Source organism: Saccopteryx bilineata, chromosome 5, assembly GCF_036850765.1.
Source record: "Saccopteryx bilineata isolate mSacBil1 chromosome 5, mSacBil1_pri_phased_curated, whole genome shotgun sequence".
Classification (NCBI taxonomy): domain Eukaryota; kingdom Metazoa; phylum Chordata; class Mammalia; order Chiroptera; family Emballonuridae; genus Saccopteryx; species Saccopteryx bilineata.
This window is the reverse complement of record NC_089494.1, coordinates 90,213,718-90,234,614: the sequence shown is the minus strand read 5'-3', so window position 1 is coordinate 90,234,614 and position 20,897 is coordinate 90,213,718. Positions and strand designations below refer to the sequence as shown.

The 20,897-nt window shown below is 37.1% G+C and overlaps 1 protein-coding gene across 13 annotated transcripts in view; it reads left to right on the top strand.

Annotated features, from left to right (window-relative positions):
• Positions 1–20,106, top strand: part of MBD5 (methyl-CpG binding domain protein 5) — a 521,200-nt gene extending 501,094 nt beyond the window's left edge. For all 13 annotated transcript variants that reach the window (XM_066232972.1, XM_066232973.1, XM_066232966.1 and 10 more), the window contains 3 exons: positions 5,374–5,447; positions 13,859–13,934; positions 17,062–20,106. In XM_066232972.1, the coding sequence (XP_066089069.1) occupies positions 5,374–5,447; positions 13,859–13,934; positions 17,062–17,133 (222 nt within the window). In that variant the 3' untranslated portion in view covers positions 17,134–20,106. The remainder of the gene's footprint in view (positions 1–5,373; positions 5,448–13,858; positions 13,935–17,061) is intronic.
• Positions 20,107–20,897: the final 791 nt, after the last annotated feature.

Sequence of the window (20,897 nt, the reverse complement as noted above, 5' to 3'; positions counted from 1 at the left end):
ACATGTTCAGGTTATCTTGTCATTCAATTATGTTGCATACTCATCACCCAAAGTCAGATTGTCCTCTGTCACCTTCTATCTAGTTTTCTTTGTGCCCCTCCCCCTCCCCCTTTCCCTCTCCCTCTCCCCCCACCCCCCTTAACCACCACATTCTTATCAATGTCTCTTAGTCTCGCTTTTATATCCCACCTACATATGGAATAATGCAGTTCCTGGTTTTTTCTGATTTACTTATTTCACTTTGTATAAGGTTATCAAGATCCCACCATTTTGCTATAAATGATCCAATGTCATCATTTCTTATGGCTGAGTAGTATTCCATAGTGTATATGGTGGCACCTTGGTTTTTCAATGATTGCTTCCTTATATGTGCCTTGACCGGGAGGCTACAGCAGAGCGAGTGACTCCTTGCTCAAGCCAGTGACCTTTGGCTCAAGCCAGCAACCTTGGGCTTCAAGCCAGCGACCTTTGGGCTCAAGCCAGCAGCCATGGGGTCATGTCTATGATCCCATGCTCAAGCCAGTGACCCCACCCTCAATCAAGTGAGCCTGCACTTAAACCTACAACCTCTGGGTTTCAAACCTGGGTACTCTGCATCCCAGTTCAATGCTCTATCCACTGCGCCATGGCCTGGTCAGGAGGTTTTTGTATTTTTTAATATAAATTTATATGACTGCATAATTATTTTAAATATTTAAAGGTCTGTCCATGTTTTACCTAAAATGATTTCACATGCCACCTGTGACACTTTGGGAAAAACTGCTTTGATGTTTTTAAAGCACTTTTATGTTTATTGTCTTTTTAGATTCTTTCACTGACCCATAAAAATGTGCACAATTATCCCCATTTTACAGATGAGAGAACTGAACCTCAGAGAATAGGCACTCCTTACAGACACAAATTATCGGCAGTAGAGCCCTCATCTCCTAACTCCAAGTTTAGTATTCGGCATGATACCATTCCCCTAATGGTCGCTACTGATTGTAGAAATGGGATGGGGAAGTGAAGAATGAAAGGGGGAACTGGAAGCCAGCTGTCTTACCTCTGTTATGAAATCTGTGATGTGACTTGTGCTCTGCCCTTTGACCTCTGTGTGACAGCTTTGCCTCAGCACTAAGGATCTGCAAAGTAATCACCAAGAGATATAATCCTGTTGCCAGGATTAAAGCCTGCAGGGAATGTTAACATCTTCTCTAGTCAACTGGCTCTATTCAGAAGTGATCTAGGATCCTCGATCCAGGTTCTTCTAATATATACTACCTCTCGGTTTGGGGGTGGGAACAGTGCTCAAACAATAGATATTTATTTTCTCACAGCTCTGAAGACTAGAAGTCTCACATGAAGATGTCAGCAGTGTTGATTCTTTAGGAAACCTCTCAGCTTGGCTTGCAGATGGCCATCTTCTCTGTGTCTTACCTGCTGTTCCCGTGGTTCTACTACAGCTTATTTTCAGAGGGTCAGCTTGGCTATCTAGAAAGATTGTATCTCCCTTTGTCACAGACTTTAAGTTACTCCTGAGATACACTACCTGCTGATGCCAGACCAAACTTAATTAAATTACCAAATGTTTAATATGTGCCTTGTGAATGAAAAGAAGCAACCAGAGATTTAGACTGTTCAGGAAATTCTTAAACCTCCACTCTATAATAATGCTTGGCTTTATGGATATGTTTCTCACCTTATTGAACAGGCTATAGAATTATTTGTGTCAAAGAATTGTTATAGCTAAAAAATTTTAATAAGTGAGAGGAGGGATGTAGGAGTAAAAATATATTCAACATATGTGTATATTTATACATGTAATATGTGGATTATAAATACATATAAATCATCAGTATCTTTTTTTTAATTCTTAAGTGACATTTGTACAGGTGTCATGACGACCTTTACTATAGCATCATTACTAGAATGAGACTATGTGAACAGATTATGTGTAAAGACGTATTAGAAAGCTCTCCCCTAGTTTCTCACCAAGATAGGAATTAAACAATTTATGGAACTCCTGGCTTGTGAATGTACAGGAATATAAGATTATAATTACAGAGTAAGGTATTGTATCTTAAATCCATGCTTCTTTAGTGTAAGTTTTATTAAAAAGTGTGTGTTTAACCTTTTTAGTGTTTTATATATATACATATATAAAACATATATACATATATATGTATATAGATGTGTATATATATATAGTATATGTGTGTGAATATGTATTTGACTTCCAGTATTTTCTTCATTTATTAGTTAACCTTTTAATTTATGAGGGAGTTTATATTAAATTATTAAATATGATTTCTATGTGACTAGAAATTGAATTTATTTTTTTCTTCTCTGATACCATTTGGGGTGGGTGTTATCTTTAAAGAGCTTTTTGAATATTGTGTAAGAGTATGAACTCTCCCAGAAACAACACATACTCTTCATGTATTATATTTCACAATATGGTAGAGTACTAAAATTCTATTAAATTTTCTTAAAACAAAATAAACTAGACATTTACTTCTGGATATGTATGTTCCTGGTACATCAGAAATACACAGACAGGTGTACCTTATTTTTATTTTTTTTGTATCTTATTTTTAGTTAGTTTTGGAAAGCACCATCATTTCTTTCTCTGTCAAGTTCATTGATTCCTTTAGAAACAGTACAGTTTGTTGTAAGTGTACCTGCAAGCCTTACAAACAAAATTAAATTAAGAATTCAGGCCCTGGCCAGTTGGCTCATTGGTAGAGTGTTGGCCTGGTGTCTGGATGTCCTGGGTTCTATTCCAGGTCAGGGCACACAGGAGAAGTGACCATCTGCTTCTCCACTGCCCTCCTCTCCCTTCTCTCTCTCTCTTTCGCTCTATCTCTCTTCCTCCAGCAGCCATGGCTCGATTGGTTCAAGCACATTGGCTCCAGGTGCTGAGGATGGCCCATGGAGCCTCCATTGCAGGCACTAAAAATAGCTCAGTTGTGAGCTAGATGGGCAGAGCTTCAGCCCCAGACGGGGTTGCCAGGTAGATCCGAGTTGGGGCGCATGTGAGAGTCTATCTCTATCTCCTCTCCTCTCACTTGGAAAAGAAGGAAAAAAATAAAATAAAATAAAATATATTGTAGAGAATTAGTTTAGAAAAATCATACAATCATCTAAGCACAGTAAAAAAATTGAAAACAAATTTAGGCAAGTGTTATTTAAATTTCTGTGAAAATATAATTTGATTTAAAACAATTTGACTTAATTTTTTTAGTATATATGTATGTATACATATATACATATATGTATATCTACATATTATGTATATGTGTATAATGTATATAAAAGGACTATATCTTAATGTATTGGACTTGGTATGGCAAAGAGAGGTTGAGTGCTTTGGGGACAGATATGAGTTGCAGTGCTGGCCATGTTACTTAAACTCCTGAGTCCCACCTGTAAAGTGACAAAAACAATACTGGTTTTCAGTATTACCAGATTAAATAATAAACCAGTGACTTTTACATATAAATGCACAGGAAATGTTTTTACTGCTCTTTCTTCCTTATTTAATTAAAATTAAAAATTGAAGATTAAAAAGAAATAGTTTGACCTTAGTTGTTGTTCTTTTCATTAAGCTTACTAGGGAAAGTTTTCACTTGGTGCCTTGCTTTGTTTTACTGTAGATCTCATTTACAAGATGTGGCCTGCACCCATCCACTCTTTCTGCGGTCGCTCCCTACACCAGTGTGTGTCTAATAGAAGTTTCTTTACAGGAGCTTCCTTCCTGCTGTCAAAAAGGCCATTTAAATATAAGTAGAATTAGCTATAAATTACACAAATGTAGTGTGTGAAGTATCTTTCATATTCTCTTTGTGTGAATGCATACAAGATGGAACCTCACGTCTAACATGAAATGTGAAAACGTGTCTAGGCACTTTTTTCCAGACTATGCATGGATGTATTCATCTTACTTAAGCTTTTCCAGTCAACCTGATAAGACATTTTCTTCATAGATCCTGTGAAGTGTTATTGGAACAAAGTTGTCTCTTTTTTTCTGGCACACAATAGATTGATTATCCCCAATGAACTTGTATAAGATATTTGGATCCTTTAAGACAAAATACAAAAGTCACTGAAAGAAAATGTTTTCAGTATTTGGCAGTGTTTTTCACTCAATAATTAGAAATGCTTGTTTTCAGACTTGACAGTGGAAACACTTTGTTGATCATTACTGTGCACTAAATTTGAGGGGGTCAAAGAAAAAAGCATTTATAAATAATATCTATGAGTCAGGAAGATTTAAACAGAATAATTAATAACAATATTCTTGCTTAGTAGTGTTTACTTTCTTACCCAGGAGGCATTTTGTCAACCTCTAAATTTTTATATGAGTATCGTAGGGAGATGGGGGAAATGTTTTAGTGTAAGAGTAGCGTAGGGGCAAAGGAAATTTTTTTATATAAGAGTAGCTTAGTGATGGCCAGGACATTTGCCTTGAAGTTGTGTTTATACAAGTGACACTGTTCTTACTTGGTCTTTTCTTTCTAAGATTGATAAAAATAGCAGTGTATTTCTAAAGGTGTTTTTATTCACAAGTTACATACTAGCTTCCTTATTTATTGTTTATCTTTGGGGAGGTGGCTTCAAGAACCAAGATAGAGATCACTGGGGGTGACTGACAAAGGCTGCAAGAGTGGCAGAGGTCCCCAGCTACCATTTGGTGGCACAGGCCAGGAGTGATGAGCAGGATGGGAGAGGACCTGCCCATAAGGCACAGCTACACCCTATTCCCACATCAGTAAGGACCGGGGGTGGCCTCCCTAACACATATTAGCTAATAATAGCTGCTCTATGCTTGGCTAAATGTTCAATGTGACTTGTTACATTTTAATTCTCATCAATTCTAGCAGGAAGGTAGGTATTATTGTCCTCATTTTAAAGAGGAGGAAACTGAGGCTCAGAAAATTTAAGTGTTTTACTCACTCTAGAAAGTCAAATTCACTCTTCACCCTCAGCTTCCAGGCACGTCTCCTTCACTAACCACTGCTTTGTCCTCCCCTGGTGGTGGAACACAGATTTGCAGTTTCTGAACAGCAGGCGGTGAAGAATGCAACCAGAGTCTCTGATTTTTATGGTTTTGCAAATCAAAGGTTACTTAGATTCCAAGTTTTGTTTTTAAAACACTATTTTCAAAATATTGACAATTGAAAAGCCAAACAGTCCTTCGTTTCCATTGATGTTTGCAGCCTGGCGCGGTGAACACAACCTCTGCTTGAGCGAGGACAGGACATTTGACAGGGCAGTGCAAGTTGTAAGCCTCCCTCCCCCCATGCAGAACCTGCCTGTGCAGCAGGAAAGAGAAAACAGTGTTAACAATTGCAGGTCTGGGTAATGTGGTTTGGTCTTCATACCTTCACTCAGGTGGAGCCCGAGAACTTGAAGACACTAACAGAAGGTTTAGAAGCCTACAGCCGAGCCCGGAAAAGAAACAGAAAGTAAGCATTATATTTTTTCTTCCCATTTTGTTTTTCAAGGATAAAAGTTACTGTTTTTTCTTCAAAGGGACAATGAAATCTCACTGATTTTGTCCATCTTGTAGCCTGCCTAAGAACGCTTTAATAGTTGTAACCAAAGGGACCGTTATGGACAAACCAAATGACATATTGCAGAACATGATTTTCTTAACAGTTTATGCCGCACGGGGTTCTCCTCTTCATCAGCTCTTTGCTAACTCAGTCTCCATCCCTTTGGTTTAGTGGGCAAGAAAGTATGATTAATAGTCTCAACATGTAGCAATTAAATTGTCTCTGAAAGTATAGCAGAAGTCTATCTTTTACAATTTGGCAAATTAACTATTATTAGTCAAAATGATGATAAATATTTTTCCCTGGGCAGGTGCAGTAAGTTCTCTTTGGAATTATAGCAAGAAGTTGGACTTTGGGACATTATTATTCACATTTTTCCAGATCTTTATATTCTGCATAAATGTAGAACAGATAAGTAAATAATGTTTGAACACAGTTTTTGCTGTAATATAATGTCGTTTTATGTATCATAACTATTATTTTATTCTAAGGTAAAGAACTCCAAATGTTGCTTCTATTTATGTACATGAAAATGATTTAAATATATATATAATCAACAGAATTGTTCAGTTACTATTATTTTCATATTATCCAACACTCAAGAATTATGGAATTAGAATGATTAGGAGTGTGTCTTGTATAAAAGGTTTATGTAATGATGTCAATATCTATTAGAAGGCAGTCTCTTTTGTCTTAGTGGTGTCTTCAATAATTCTTGCCAGAGGTAAAATTTTTTTTTTTTGATATTCAAATATTATATATATATTTTTTTTAATTTTTAATAAATTTTTATTAATGGTAATGGGATGACATTAATAAATCAGGGTACATATATTCAAAGAAAACATGTCTAGGTTATTTTGTCATCAAATTATGTTGCAAACCCCTCGCCCCAAAAAAATTTTAGAACTCAACAAATCTTAGAGAGACTCTTTTCGTCCCACTGGAATGACTTATAAAAGGATGTCACTGTAGGTGCCAACTCCTGTGTTGGACCCCTTTGGAAGGTGGCAAGTGGCACTGGCAGTGACAAGGGCTGAGTGAATTGCCCAATTCACTGTGGATCTGACAGGAACCCAGTGAGGCAAGTGCTCTCACTCTGACAGGAGTGACCCTTCCTGTGGGAGCTTAGTGGTAAGATAAGGCCTATAACATTAACATATGGTCCAGATGAAAGGAAGTAAATTGCAAAATACCTACATCACAAATTTGGGGTGGGCCATTTGCTATAGAATACTCAACAGTACTTGTTTATTTGATGTAAAACAAAATCCCTAAAATCTTTCCTCCGTTGAGGCATGCAGTTAGCTGGATTATGTGCAAGATACCCAAAACAGAGTTGATAACAGAGAAATTAAATAACTCCTCCAAATATTTAGATATACTGCCTTGAAATAAGCTGTATTTTCTCCACAAATTGGCTATTAACCAATTCCTGAAAGCTAATGAGTAAACAGTGATTTTAAAATGTTTTCTTAAAAGCCAGTTTACTATTTGTAGTGATTTTAAATGCGTCTGAAGTAGCATTATCTATTCTAAAAGAACGTGGGTGAAACCATAAACTTGGAGTACAGACTGAAGAGGTAAAGAAGAAATTATGAAGCACACGTCAGTAAAGACAACTTTATTTATACTATTGTCTAAGTAGGCTGCTTTGCCTCATAAATGCCCAGAAGCACAGTTTATGTTTTGCCCCTGTGGTTTATGCAGTCCAAGATTGGCCAAAATTACCAAGCCCATTTAGAGATAAGGACACTGAGACCCAAATTGCTTAAATCATTAGTTGAAGGGCACATAAGCTATAAAGGATGTGATGAACACAATCAATTATTTAATTCCCAATTTAAGGAGTCTAATTTATCAAAAAAATCTGTGCCAGGCACAGTGCTTCAGAATCTGGAGCTCACTGGTGAAGAAGGGAGATCCAGAAACAAATAATTAAAATATAAAAATTGCAAGGACAGAACTGTGTATAATCTATTTTGGGGTTGTAGAGAAGCGACATTAAATTCAGGAGAAGGAAGATTCCTAGAGGAGATACTGTCAAGCAAAACCATACACACTACCTAGGTATTAGCTAGACAAAAGAAACCAAGACCAAGATTGAGTGAGCTGGGAAAGTGGTTATATGAGATCAGTGTTGGAATTGAGCACTAAAGTGTCTGACAGTAAACTATAAGAGATACAACCAAAGGCATAAGCAGGAAGCGAAGAGTGTAAGGGCCTAGTGAGGGTTCATAGGATCTTCATCTTCCTGGAAGTGCCTGAAGGAGCTATTCAGGCCCTTGAATATTCACTTTAGATGTGGCTGTGTGGAGGGTAAGCTTTAGAGGAACATTTTGGAGATGGGGAGATCATTCAGGATGCCACATTAGAAGACAAGGAAGGACGAAGACTCAACCTGGAAGAGAACAATGAGGATGGAGGAGAAAGAGTATAGTATTGAACTGTTAAGGAGGTGAAATTGCCAGAGCATCATGGTGACTGATTAGAATGTGAAGGAGAGTAAGCAATCAAAGACAAGTGTCAGAGTTTTAGTTTGGGTGACTTGGGAGGTGATGGAAACCCTGCCTGGAATGGAGAATACAGGGAGAGGTGTTGAGTGCTGTGTAAGGTGCACACAGGTCTGAAGCCAGGAAGAAGTTGTTTGACAATGTAAAAATGGCTGAGATTACCCAGAGATACCTTGACCAAGTTGAATGCTGGGCTGAAGATTGAATCCTGGGAGATTTGAACATTTACCAGAAACAATGAAGAAGATGAAAGAATGGTCAGAAAGGAGGGGGGAGAAGCAGTGATTAGAATGAGGGTGTTAGAAGCCAAAGACTAAACATTTCAGGATGATAGAATGCTCAGCAGAGATCCAGTGAGACAAGAACTGGACAATCTCCATTGGACTAGGCAATCTGGAAGCCAGTTGTAACAGTGGAAACAGTTTCCACTGGAGTAGTGGGTATGAAAACAAAGTGGCCATGGGTTTCTACTATTAATATGAGAAGTTCCTGAAAAATAACAATGGAAGACTTTTTTAAGCTTACAGAGATTTGACTGCTTTTGTAGGCTGAAGGAAAAAGAACGAGGGAGAGACTGAAATGGGAAGATGGTATTTGGAAAAAGATTATTAAGAGGTTGGTTTTTTTACCTGAATTGAAGTCCTGTTTTTTTACTTCATTCCTCTGTGCCCTTGGGTATGTTGCTTAACCTCTCTGAGCCTGAATTCTTCATTTCTAAAATAAGCATATGAATACCTACCTTTTAGGATTTTTGCAACTTAGATAACAAAATTAGAGACTTAGTACAGTCCTTGGCCCATGGTAAATATTTAGTAAATACTTCTTTTTAGTATAAAGATACAGGTGAAAGAAACTAAATTATCTCATGTTTTTGTCAGTTGAGATATTCTACCACCATATTAAATGTTTCAAACTCTATAGAGTCATTTTAACCCTCAGAATCCTACAGATTATACAATAAAAATATTTTTAAACTTATTTTGCTTATTACAGCTTAATCACAAAAGAAATATTGACATATTTACTGAAGACACTACTCAGGGTCATTTTGTACTTAAATGAGGAAACAGCTTTGTTCAAGAAAAATTTCAGCCCTGGCCAGTTGGCTCAGTGGCAGAGTGTCAGCCCATCATGTGGATGTCCTGGGTTTGATTCCCGGTCAGGACACACAGAAGCAACCATCTGCTTCTCCACCCCAACCCCTACCCCTACCCATTCTCTCTCTCTCTCTCTCTCTCTCTCTCTCTCTCTCTGTTCCCCTCCCACAGCCATGGCTTGATTAGTTCCAGCGAATTTGCCCCAGCACTGAGGGTGGCTGGTGGAGCCTCCTGCTTCGGGTGCTAAAAATAGCTCAGTTGCCAAGCAACAGCCATAGATGGGCAGAGCATCACTAGTAGAGGACTTGCCAGGTCTATACCTGTGGGGTGCGTGCAGGAATCCATCTCTCTGTCTCCCCTCCTCTCACTTACAAAGAAGAAAAATCCCATAACTTTTAGACATGTTATGGTTTTTATTCAAGTGAGGATCAAACCTTCTGTCTTATATATACATATAAATTATTTCATAACCTAATTTTTATGAAGCTAGAAAATGATAAAGTTATAAATCACACTTTTACTTTAAAATAAGAAATGGTACTTAATGTGTAAATTTTTCTTAAATCTGCATAGTTTGTGAATTAGGTTTCAGAATCTACGGTTCTTGATGTTTAAGTCTTACTTAAATTTGTTCTGTTCTACAGAAGTAAGTTGCCTGAATTTTACACTGAAGGTGAATAGCAAGATGCAATTTCTCATTTCCCTCTTATTTCTTATACCATTTGCAGATGTGTACCTGGCTTTTTTTTTTAATTAGTGAAAATAAGGATAATGTGTGACAATATAGGCAATGAAGATGAGAAGTAGCAATTATCTCCATTAATAAGTAGAAATGTGATTATAGGAACATCTCTTGCTTAATCAAGTAGGCTTTAGAGTGTCCGTTAGTAAAATGTTTATTATTAAATGTCAGCGGGGTACAGAAAATAGTAAAAGAGACACCACAGGGAGGCCCTCTGGACTGGAGGACTGAATTTTGACTAATTGTTCATTTCAGGAACTCATCGAGTTTTTTCTTCTTCTTTGAAGTTCATTTTTTCTTGACAACTGAGCATAAAAACTGGTCTGCTGATTTGACATTTGGGAGTCGCCCTTTACCTCCTGATTCTCATGCTGAATTCAGGGGATTTCATGCCCCATCTCTGTACATATTCTCTCTTCAAAAAGGTGTTATTTTTCCTCTATTAACTACTTAAGTTTGTTAAAGAAAAGTAATATTGTACTAATTTAGCTTAAATTAATACAAGGTATTTACAAACATTTAAAATATCTTTAGAAAAATGAAGTCACAAACTCCTAAAATTCTATCTTTTCGTTTAACAAGTAATGCTGAATTATTTATATACTTTAATGATGATGTTATTGTAATTTTTTATAGTTAGGTGAAAACATTATATGATTCTTTGTTTAATACTTTTGAAAACTATTTGTATTTAAATACCCATCTTCCTCATAACAAAATTAATATTGGTTATACTAATTCTCCCTAAAATGTCATGAAGTATTTTGCCTACAAACATCTGTCACAATACTTATTTTTAGGGATTGTTATATACTTAAATAATATATATAAAGATTTAATACAATTCTTGGCACATAGAAAATTTTCAATAAATAGTAGCTATTTTAGTATTATGGTAAAGATGAGAGAAAAAAGACTCTCTGATGCTTTTTCATAGAAAGATTTTATCTTCATTTCAGACATTTAGAACTTTATGTAGTCAATTTTAAACCCATAAGATCTTATAATCAAAATGCATAACAAATAAATATCTTTTTAAAACTTATGTTCAAATGTGAACTGAGGAACAGAACAGAGGCAGAGGCGGGATCAAAGGGAGCAGAGGGAAAGCGGTCAGAGGGAAAGGGGATGAGAAGATGGATTAGAGAAGGGGAAGAGATTAGTGAAATTATATACACATAACACAGCATTATAGAGAGCAGAATAGCAAATCCTGGAGGGAAGGGGTAAGGCATTGAGGGGAGGGGGCAAGGGGAGGCCAAGGGGAACACGGGGGTGGGGGAGATATATTCGGTGGGACACTTGAATCTATGTAAACACAATAAATTTAAATCATAAATAAATTTTAAAAACAACTTATATTTATATTTTTCAATACAAAAGAAATATTAAGGATAAATCTATGTAATACATTACACAAGATATAATATTGTTGGACAACTAGGCAATGTGTGATACTGTCAAGACTTTCTCCAAACAGCCCACAAAAACCTCAGCCAAACTTAGATGGTCTGCAGAGTCCTGGGACTGGATTCCTGCCCAGTCACCCAGAATAATGCTGAGCAAACTCCTCACTGTGAAAAAAAGGCAGACTGACTCTTCAAGATACCCAGGGTCTCTTAAAACCAGAACGAGTAGGCCAGTGGTAGTCAACCTGGTCCCTGCCGCCCACTAGTGGGCGTTCCAGCTTTCATGGTGGGCGGTAGCAGAGCAACTAAAGTATAAATAAAAAGATAGATTTAACTATAGTAAGTTGTTTTATAAAGATTTATTCTGCCAAACTTAGCGAAAATATGACATAAAGTACTTGGTAAGTAATTATTATTATATGCTTTAACTTGCTATAACTCTGCTTTATAAATTTTATAAACTAAAGTTACTTCCCTACTTTATAAATCACCATTACTGTGGAACCGGTGGGCGGTTAGAAAATTTTACTACTAACAGAGATACAAAAGTGGGCGGTAGGTATAAAAAGATTGACTACCCCTGGAGTAGGCAGATAAAAGACAGCTCAAAAACAATTAAGTGGGGGAGGAGATAAGTTGCAGAATGGTGTGTATATCAGAACACCTTTGGTGTATATATATTTTTAAAAACCAATAGAACAATACTAGGTGCTGTTTATGGACATATTTAAAATATTAACACATTGAAGAATATACAACACAGTTAGTTGCCTTTGGAGAGGAGGGTGGGAGAGAATGGGACTGGAAATTGATGACAAATGGGAACTTCACCTTTAATTTTTTAAATTAAAAAGGCTTAAAGGAAATATTTAATTTATCAATGGTTTAGGAGTTGGGTTTGTTAGGAGTTGTTTGTTTATTTTATGCACTTTTCTACATCGTTTACATTTCTAAAAAGGGGAAAATATAAGAGCTAGGGGCTAGCTTACATACAAACAGGTCAGCAAAAAGTGGGTAGAAGAGGTTTGGTGCTACATCATCTGTATAGTGTAGTTAAAACAAATACATGAATCTTTCCTTTCAGTTAAAGTGACTTAAGTGCATACTGTATATTTTCCAAAATACAGGGCCATCATGCTACCTTTGGACACATATTTTTATTTGGTAACTATAGGCATCTGTAATGTGCCTAGCTATTTTCTACTCAGGGATGGAAGACCCAGAGTTCTCCAAGGTATACACAGAAATTGAATGCATGAGTCCTATTATATGAGTATAAAACCTGGTGAGGGCTGTAGTAAACCGAAAGGCCTCATATAAAGGCATCCCTCTAGCCCTGGCCAGGTGGCTCAGCGGTAAGGCACTGACCCTGCACACCAGAGGTCATGGTTTCCACCACATGTGTGAGAAGCAGCCAATGAATGAACAACTAAGTGAACCAATGAGTCGATGCTTCTCTCCCTCTCTCTTCCAAATCAATGAAAAAAGTGTTTTAAATAAATAATAAATAAATAAAGGCTTTCCTCTAATGTTCAAATATGTTTTAAAACATGTTGTGAGTGAAATTAAATGAGACCGTGAGCCAAATTCTTCCACAGTTGTAAATTTCCGATCTCCATGTAGCTGCTGAGATACAATTTGAATCTTGGAAAGCCATTCTAACAGCCTGTTATGAAAAGTTTTACCTCTGCAGCTGTTCTAGGAGTTGTCATGACAAGATAAATGAAATGAATCGCCTCACTCAGAATAATGGGTAATTATTTATATGCATAAAGAAGGGACAATAGGTTAACAGAATGGACCAAGGGTACATAACTACAGAGGTGGACAGTAGGGAGGTGCCTGATTTTAGTAATTAGTTCAGTAGCTTCCAAATGTCAGTTTAAAAAAAAAAAAAGACATGTACTGTGTGTGTTCTTCAGGCCAACCACGTATAATGGAGTCTGAGTGGAGAGAAACAGTAAAATAAGTGGTAGATGCTCTGAGATCATTATTCTTTATCTGTTCAAACAATTATACCACTTTGATTTGGGGGACAATGTGGTGGGCCCCCAGACATGGAAGGAGCCTCGGGAGTGACAAGTTAAGCTGTTTCCCATCTGGGTATCAGCCTTTGTTTGCTCCACTCCAGAAGCCAGGAGATGCAGAGAGGGCAGAGGGAGCTCCCTAGTGGCCGGAGCCTGCAATTCAGCCCCTCCGCCCTTCCCCTTGGCCACACAGCCCGGCTGCCTGAAAAGGAAACCAGAACTAGAAGCAATGCAGGGCAGTCTGCAATCGGGGAGGACGAACTATACCCGCGGGAAAAGAGACCCATGGCCCAAATTTCTTGCACAATTATCAAACTGTGGAAAAAACACGTAGAAGGGGAAAGAACTTGTTTTCCCCAAATGTGCATTCAATTTTTTCATAGTCCTGTATCATCAATATTCAGTGATGAGAATTTCAGAGTGTTTTGTCATCTGAAATTTCAAAATGCAAATATAAGTTGATTTTCTCTGGAATTAAATTGTGATTTTGTTCCTTTAATTTATTAACCTTATGTTGTTTTCATTAATTTTAGAAGTGGAAAGCTAAATAACCATTTAGAAGCTGCTATTCATGAGGCCATGAGTGAACTGGACAAAATGTCTGGGACTGTAAGTTAATTTATTTTTCCATTATACTGTGTTTCTTTGAAAATAAATTGTATTACCATTTTTTGCTAAAGTCTCTAAAATATTGTCAAGCAACTCACGTAGCAATACTAAATTACTAGGCTCAAAGAAAGACTGATATCAAAAAAGAGTAATAGTGATTTAAGAAAAAATAACCCAGCAGTATAATCTGTGTCTTTTTCCTGAGATAAGTAACTTTTGTTTTTTTTCCACATAGCATTCTTTTAAAATGTGAGCAGCAAAATATTGAAGTTCAAACCACCACTATTTGCACTGGACTCTGAATAACAGTGGCCATTAGTGCTGCCTGAATATTCAGGAATGCAAATTTCACTCTGTCTATAAAACAAAAAAAGTAAAATTGAACAGATTCAAGATCAAGATCAATTAGACCTCTCATTTCCTTTCTACTGGTACCTAAAAAATAAAATGGTCGCACAAAATTCTGTTGTTAAATTAACACTGTCACCTCTGGTTTAGAGAAATAGTGTCTGCCTTTCCTTTACTGAACAGTGCATATCATAGTGTTGAATGGACCAATTTAATCACGATTCTCTCATTCACTAATGTAAACACTCAAAATATAATCTTGGTAACCTTTTTAAAACATGAATTATCTAAAGCTATTCAGCTATAAAGGTAATTTCTTTTACTTTTACTTGACACTGTATGTTAACAAGGTTATCTGAAACCCATCTAACTGCTATTGCAAAACAGATATACTTTATAGATTCATAAACGGGATTGATATGGGCTTTAGAGACTGTGATCCAAACCATCACGTCACAAATGGGTGAATTGAGGCCCTGAGATGTTAAATTTCCTGATAGAATTATAGGAAAAGTCTGGAACAGGGATTATACTCAAATGCCTTCTAGGAACAAGCAAATAATATCAATAGATAAGGTGGGTCAGGTATGATAAAAACAGCAGTTTGAGTGGATTGAGAAATGCCAACCAAGATGCACTGGTCAGGGTAGGCTGCCTACAGCTGTCCGTCTTAGAGGCACAACACAGTGAAGGCTCACTCAGGTCTGGTTCCTGTTGTCTTGCTCCACACAGTTAGTCAGGGGCTCAGGTCCTTTCTATATCTAGTGTCCACTATTTCTTAGAGCTTGAGTGCTCGTTGTATTTTTTGCATCCAGCCCAGCAGCTGAGAGAAGAGAGTATATAGAGAGGACGACCAGGATAGGTTTTATGGGCCAGGCCTGGAAGCTCATCACTTGTGCTGACTTTCTTGTCCTGACCCAATCATATGGTCTTCTTCACTCAAGTAGACTAGGAAATGCACAGTACAATATGCCTGCTCAGGAAGAAGAGACAATGGTTTTAGCGAGCATCTCACTAGTACCTGCCTCAGGACACTTGCCTTTTAGGCCAGCAGGCAGCTAGGAGTGATGGGGACTGTGGCTACCTAGAGGGTGTGCTCTCTCTACAGAAGGAGCCCCTTTGTCCACATTCCAACAGATCTGAACCATATGGGAAAGTGAGCCAGTGGTGCAAGATCTTCCTATTTTTTGTGAGAGCTAGAAGCCTAGATATAAAATGTTTCTCTCTCTCTCTACCTCTCTTACTCCCTCTCTTTCTCTTTTAGTGTTGACACTATTTTTAAAATAGTAAAACATCATGTAGCTAATCAAAATAACTTTTCAGGCCACATTTGGTCCAAAGTTTACTAGTTTGGATTCTTGAACAAAGACTTCTTTCCTTGATTCTGAAAAGGTTTTAGTTATAGCTCCTTATCAGAAACTAGTGACTTCTAAAAATGTATATGGAGTTAGGTGAAGAGGCAGTTTGAAGAACTCATAAATGTTCTTTTTAATATTTAGACATTATTTTTGAAAAAGTTTTCTGCATTTGACCCTGAATAACATTGGCCTTTGCTGTTATCTAAATGTTATTTTAAAAACATACAATAAAGCCAAATCATAGTGGATCAAGAGCTGATTGTGCACGAGAGTTCTGTGACATTACATTGCTAGCTTGAAATTGAGCATGGTAGAAGTATTTACACCACAGAAATTGACATGTGCTACAATGTGCTTGTGTCCCTCCATGAGGAGCTGGTTGTTAAGCATTTGCTATACCACTGTCTTGGAACCATCCTTCCTTTCCTACGTCTTGACCTTGCCCTCTCCCATCAGTAGCCACAGTGCGACATGGGGCATTTGACCCCTTTAGCACCTGCCCCCTGCCCTTCAAAACAATACTTGCTGTCTGATACCTAGCAATTTTGCTCCACAAATGCTTCATCCCTATTCAATCTGAATCCTGCTAGTTTCTACATTAGTTAATACAACTGAGTTGTATTAATTGCTCTTCACAGACTACACAAGCTTCGATCTGCCAACAGATGGTAGTGGTGTTCTGTTTTCCATTCTGACTCTTCTCATAAATAAACTTCCTTGGGCTGAGGTTCTTATAATTATTGACCCTTCTTTTTTTTTTCAGATTTTTTCCATTCTTTATTCAATTTATTTATTTTTTCTATAATAAATAAGTTTTTATTAATGTTAATGGGGTGACATCAATAAATCAGGGTACATATATTCAAAGAAAACATGTCCAGGTTATCTTGTCATTCAATTATGTTGCATATCTATCACCCAAAGTGAGATTGTCCTTCGTTACCTTCTATCTAGTTTTCAACCCTTCTTAATAGTTGTAAAATAAGTAGGGTCGTAGAGTGCAGAAGAAAACATGATTGGTGTATATTTATACATTTTCCAGATCCTAGTGAAATTGACAATCTAGGGTTGTCTGATGGGAAAGGCTTTATTTCGTCTTAAATGTATAGTAGCAGCAGTAGCAATAGTGCATCGCATTTCCCACACTCGAAAATTTTTCAGTCCCTCCTTTATGTTCCACTGTTTTTGGGGGGTCCACTGAGTGTTGCCCTGCTTGTAAGTTTCCAGGATTTCTTATATTCTGTAGTAATTGTGGGCTCGTTGAGTTCTCGGGTCTTGGTAAAAATGTTAAATGCCCCACAATAGCAATGATTGAAAATGAAAGCCTGAGTCTGTTCCCTACCCTGTTTCTTTGCCAGAAATCATATGGTATTTATGATTTCAACCTCTGTTGTTGTTTTTTCTCACTTCTTTATTAACAGGTTCACCAAATCCCACAGGGAGACAGACAAATGAGACCCCCCAAACCCAAGAGGAGGAAGATCTCCAGATAACAGGGACTATTCCACCACGCACAGTGTTTATTAAAGGAACGTGCACAGATATATCTGTATATAGGTATTGATATAGCCACTGTTATATCAATATTTATACTATGGCAAATAGTTACCACCACCACCACCGCAAGGTGCTAAGAGAAACAGTGATACAATATTTTTTTGATCAGGAAGGATAATGAATGCTGGAAAAACCAATCAAAATCCCTGAATGATGAGAGTGATAAATGGTCAAGAGATTACTGAGAAACTCTTTTTTCTATAATACTAAAATTGTGATTATAAGAAATAGTCCAAATGTTTCTGAGGAATTTTCAATGTTGTATATAGAAAATACAGAATTTCATGGTGATATCAGAAATGTAAATATTGTACAATATTGTCATGTACAAGCGTATTAATGCACACTTTATCTTTTATTGTACAAAGAAATAGTGTACAAAATTCTTTGGTTTCTATGGAGTACACCTACCAGAGATTACCAGTGTAAAGTGATAAATAAAAATACAACCTAAATGCTTTTCTATGATAATGAAAAAGATGCTGTTTTTATATTTAACAGCAGAGAAAAGGCATGATGATGTTTTACCTGAATTATGACATACACTGCGCACCACTGAGTGTCCATTTATATTGTCTGTTTGGAATGAACCTGGCCTGGACGCACTGGACTTGACTTTGGATGTCTAAGAAATGAACACCTTGCAGATTTCTAAAGGGGTTAGGGCTCACAGGTCTAAATTAAGAATTCAGAAACTGCAACCATTTGTTGCATATTTTTTTTACCTAAGTTTTAAAGTAGAATAGGTTTTATAAAAAAAAAAATCTTAGATGAAATATTTTACTCAGTCATTTCTGTAGGTAACGTTTGCTAGCCACCTATTGAACTAGAGAGCTTATGCTGCAGCACCGTTGATACTCAGAGGTCTTTCCCAAACAATACCTGACGATAAAACTTTCTGTTCCATATGTGGAGGCTAATTTACCAAAAAACTCTTGTGCCCCACTTTGAAATCATTATCAGAGGTAAGGTTGATTATAATTTAGTTTTCCGGTAATAGCAAAAAGGAATATGAATCATCAAAGCAAATTTCATATATTTATTCATCAGTATTACTTAAACCAGAAGTTTAGGTGGCTTACAAAATGATTAGCGATGGTAATTTTTTATCAGTATTATGTAACATATCAGATTTATTTTATTTAAAGAATTATTTATACCATTAACAGATTCTTATATATATATATATTAATGTGGCTGAAATGTGCAGGTTAAATCTATTAACCAAATTATTTATATTATATTAAGTAAGAAAAAAATTTGAAACAAGTGAAGAAAGAAAATACTACATTACAAGTATACAAACCTAAAACTGTGAGCCATTGTGAAGTACAAGGTTATTAATAAGAAATGTAGCACAACATAATTCTCCGTCTTTTTTTCACAATTTCTGTGGTGGTGGTATAACCCTATCTCCCAGGCAACTGAGCAAATTCTGAGGCCTCCAGCCTGACTTCTGTTGATGGATTGTCAAAAGCCTTTATTCTTATTACTAGGAGCCCCCATCCCCAAATCCTTACACCCTTGGGGAGCGCTGCCTTGTGCCCCTAGTCTGGGGCTCACTCAACAGCTTAATCTGGCTGCTGGGAGGCCCTCCAGTAGCTGACTCTGACCCCCAAATGCCCACCACCTCCCTTATCCCTCCTCTCTCATCAACCCCCCCAAACTCGTCAATCCCATGATGTAGCAGAGTTCCAGTAACTCAGGAAAAAGGAGACCAAGGTCATTCCTCCAATTGGTTTCTTGGGGCCACAGCACAGAGCACGCCACCTGGACACACTTTTAGTATCAACAGCTCTTAATTCTTCCCCCAGGTCTCCTGTGTTGTTGTGTCCTTCCCGCTCCCACCCTTACCCTACCCCCAAACCTGATGGAATGCACCTGGCCACCCTGGGCTTCATGGCCTGGAGGCAGGAACTCTTCCTTCTGGAGGACGTTTATTTTGTCTTCGCACAATGGTGGGATTGCCTGCCCAGTCTTTCCTGTAGGCACCGGAAGTCAAGTTTTGTGTAGTTTAGTTGGCATATTTTTATTACAAGTTGATGCGTCTGATATGTTTAAACCATTACTGTCCATTTGTTCTCCACCAACCTGCTTTTTTACTGTTTGTTTACACAATTGTTTTTATTCACAGATAGGTGCATATGTCTGTGCATTGGGTGTGGGGGGTGGTGTTGATATGTAGAAGTTTTTTTAGCCTTTGCTTTTTTGTTTTCAGATTGAGTTTGTGTCGACCATACCTTCCTATTGTTATTCTATCCTAATTGGGTCTGTGCTTCCCCTACCATGCATACTTCACATAGGCAGACTGTGTAAAGTGTGTTTGCACCCATAATCCCACTGATGGCTCACGGCTTTGATGTGGGCACTAGGTGTCGTTTCAGTCCTTACGGAGTCTTTTTCCCCCTTCCTCTTTTACAGTTATATGGTTTCATGTAAGCAGTTAATGTAAATATTGTTAGCATTAAAGGTCATGCAGTGCTGTAACATTTTTTTTAAATGTTGCACCTACTTTACAATTAAAAAGTTGGTCACCATACTTGAATTTTGCCCATAGAGCCATTTCTTTCTCTTTGTATTGAAGCCCATTCATTTTTTAAAAATGAAGGCTAGCGCTTCTATATTAGTACATTTTTTATTCCCTAAAATAAACTTTTTCCCCCCAACATAACGGAGAATGGAAACAGAATGAAAAGTTTTTGTTCCTTAAAGAACATAATAAGCCCCTTGGAAAAGGAAACCTGATTTTATTCTGTTCCCCTAACAGTCTTAGGAAGCACAAGGAGAATAACTACACCTTCAAGTACTTTTCAAAGATTATTTCAAATGAGTAAAAATTAACAGAGCAGCTCTTGTTTGATTTGTCTTGTTTGTGGCATTAAAAGCAATCAGGGTTTTTATTTATTTAAAGGAACATTTTTTTGGTTTATACTTCTCAGTTCCACTGTGTGAATATAAATGCATAAGAAGAATATTCATCCCTTGCGATATCATGGACCACATTTAGTCTTTTATTTAGAGTGTGACTTTGAGTTATTTGCTATGTCTCTTTTTTATGTAAACACAACCTTCTTTTTTGAAAATAACTCAACAGAATTATGGGAGGAGCAGAGGGCCATTGTCTTGCTTTCTGTAAGTTTTATGAAGATTCTCAACTGACTTATCCCATGAGGTGATTCCTTCTTCATTTCAGTCCACGATACCACATTCTAGTTAACTCGGGCAATCTTTCCTGCGGTATGCAATGTTCCCATGGAAGTCACAGGCAGTTTTGCATTGAGATTTTAAAATCTAATATGCTTAAGATGCCGCTGGCATCACTCTTTGTGAAAGGAAAGCCAAGGATTCTGGACCTTATCGAAAGTCTGTTATCTTGTTTTCTTTGCCCATTTATGCCCAAATGGTCTGAAGCCTTGTCACTTAGTGTATAAAAGGAGTTATGCATTACTTGATTCATTTCAAGGCTATGAACAAATAATATCAACCAGTCAGAACTGTTAATATCGAATTAGTTTATCTTTTTTCTTCATTCACTCTATCACATTTGCATTAGCCAAAGAGATAAGAACATTAGTAATTCATATGTGTAAAAAACCCCGAAGTGATTATTAAGTCAGTGAGCCAAAAAGCAATAAACAATTCAAGCATGTGATATACCCTGCAAACAGTAGGGAGTCTGATATAGAAAAAAATATACAAA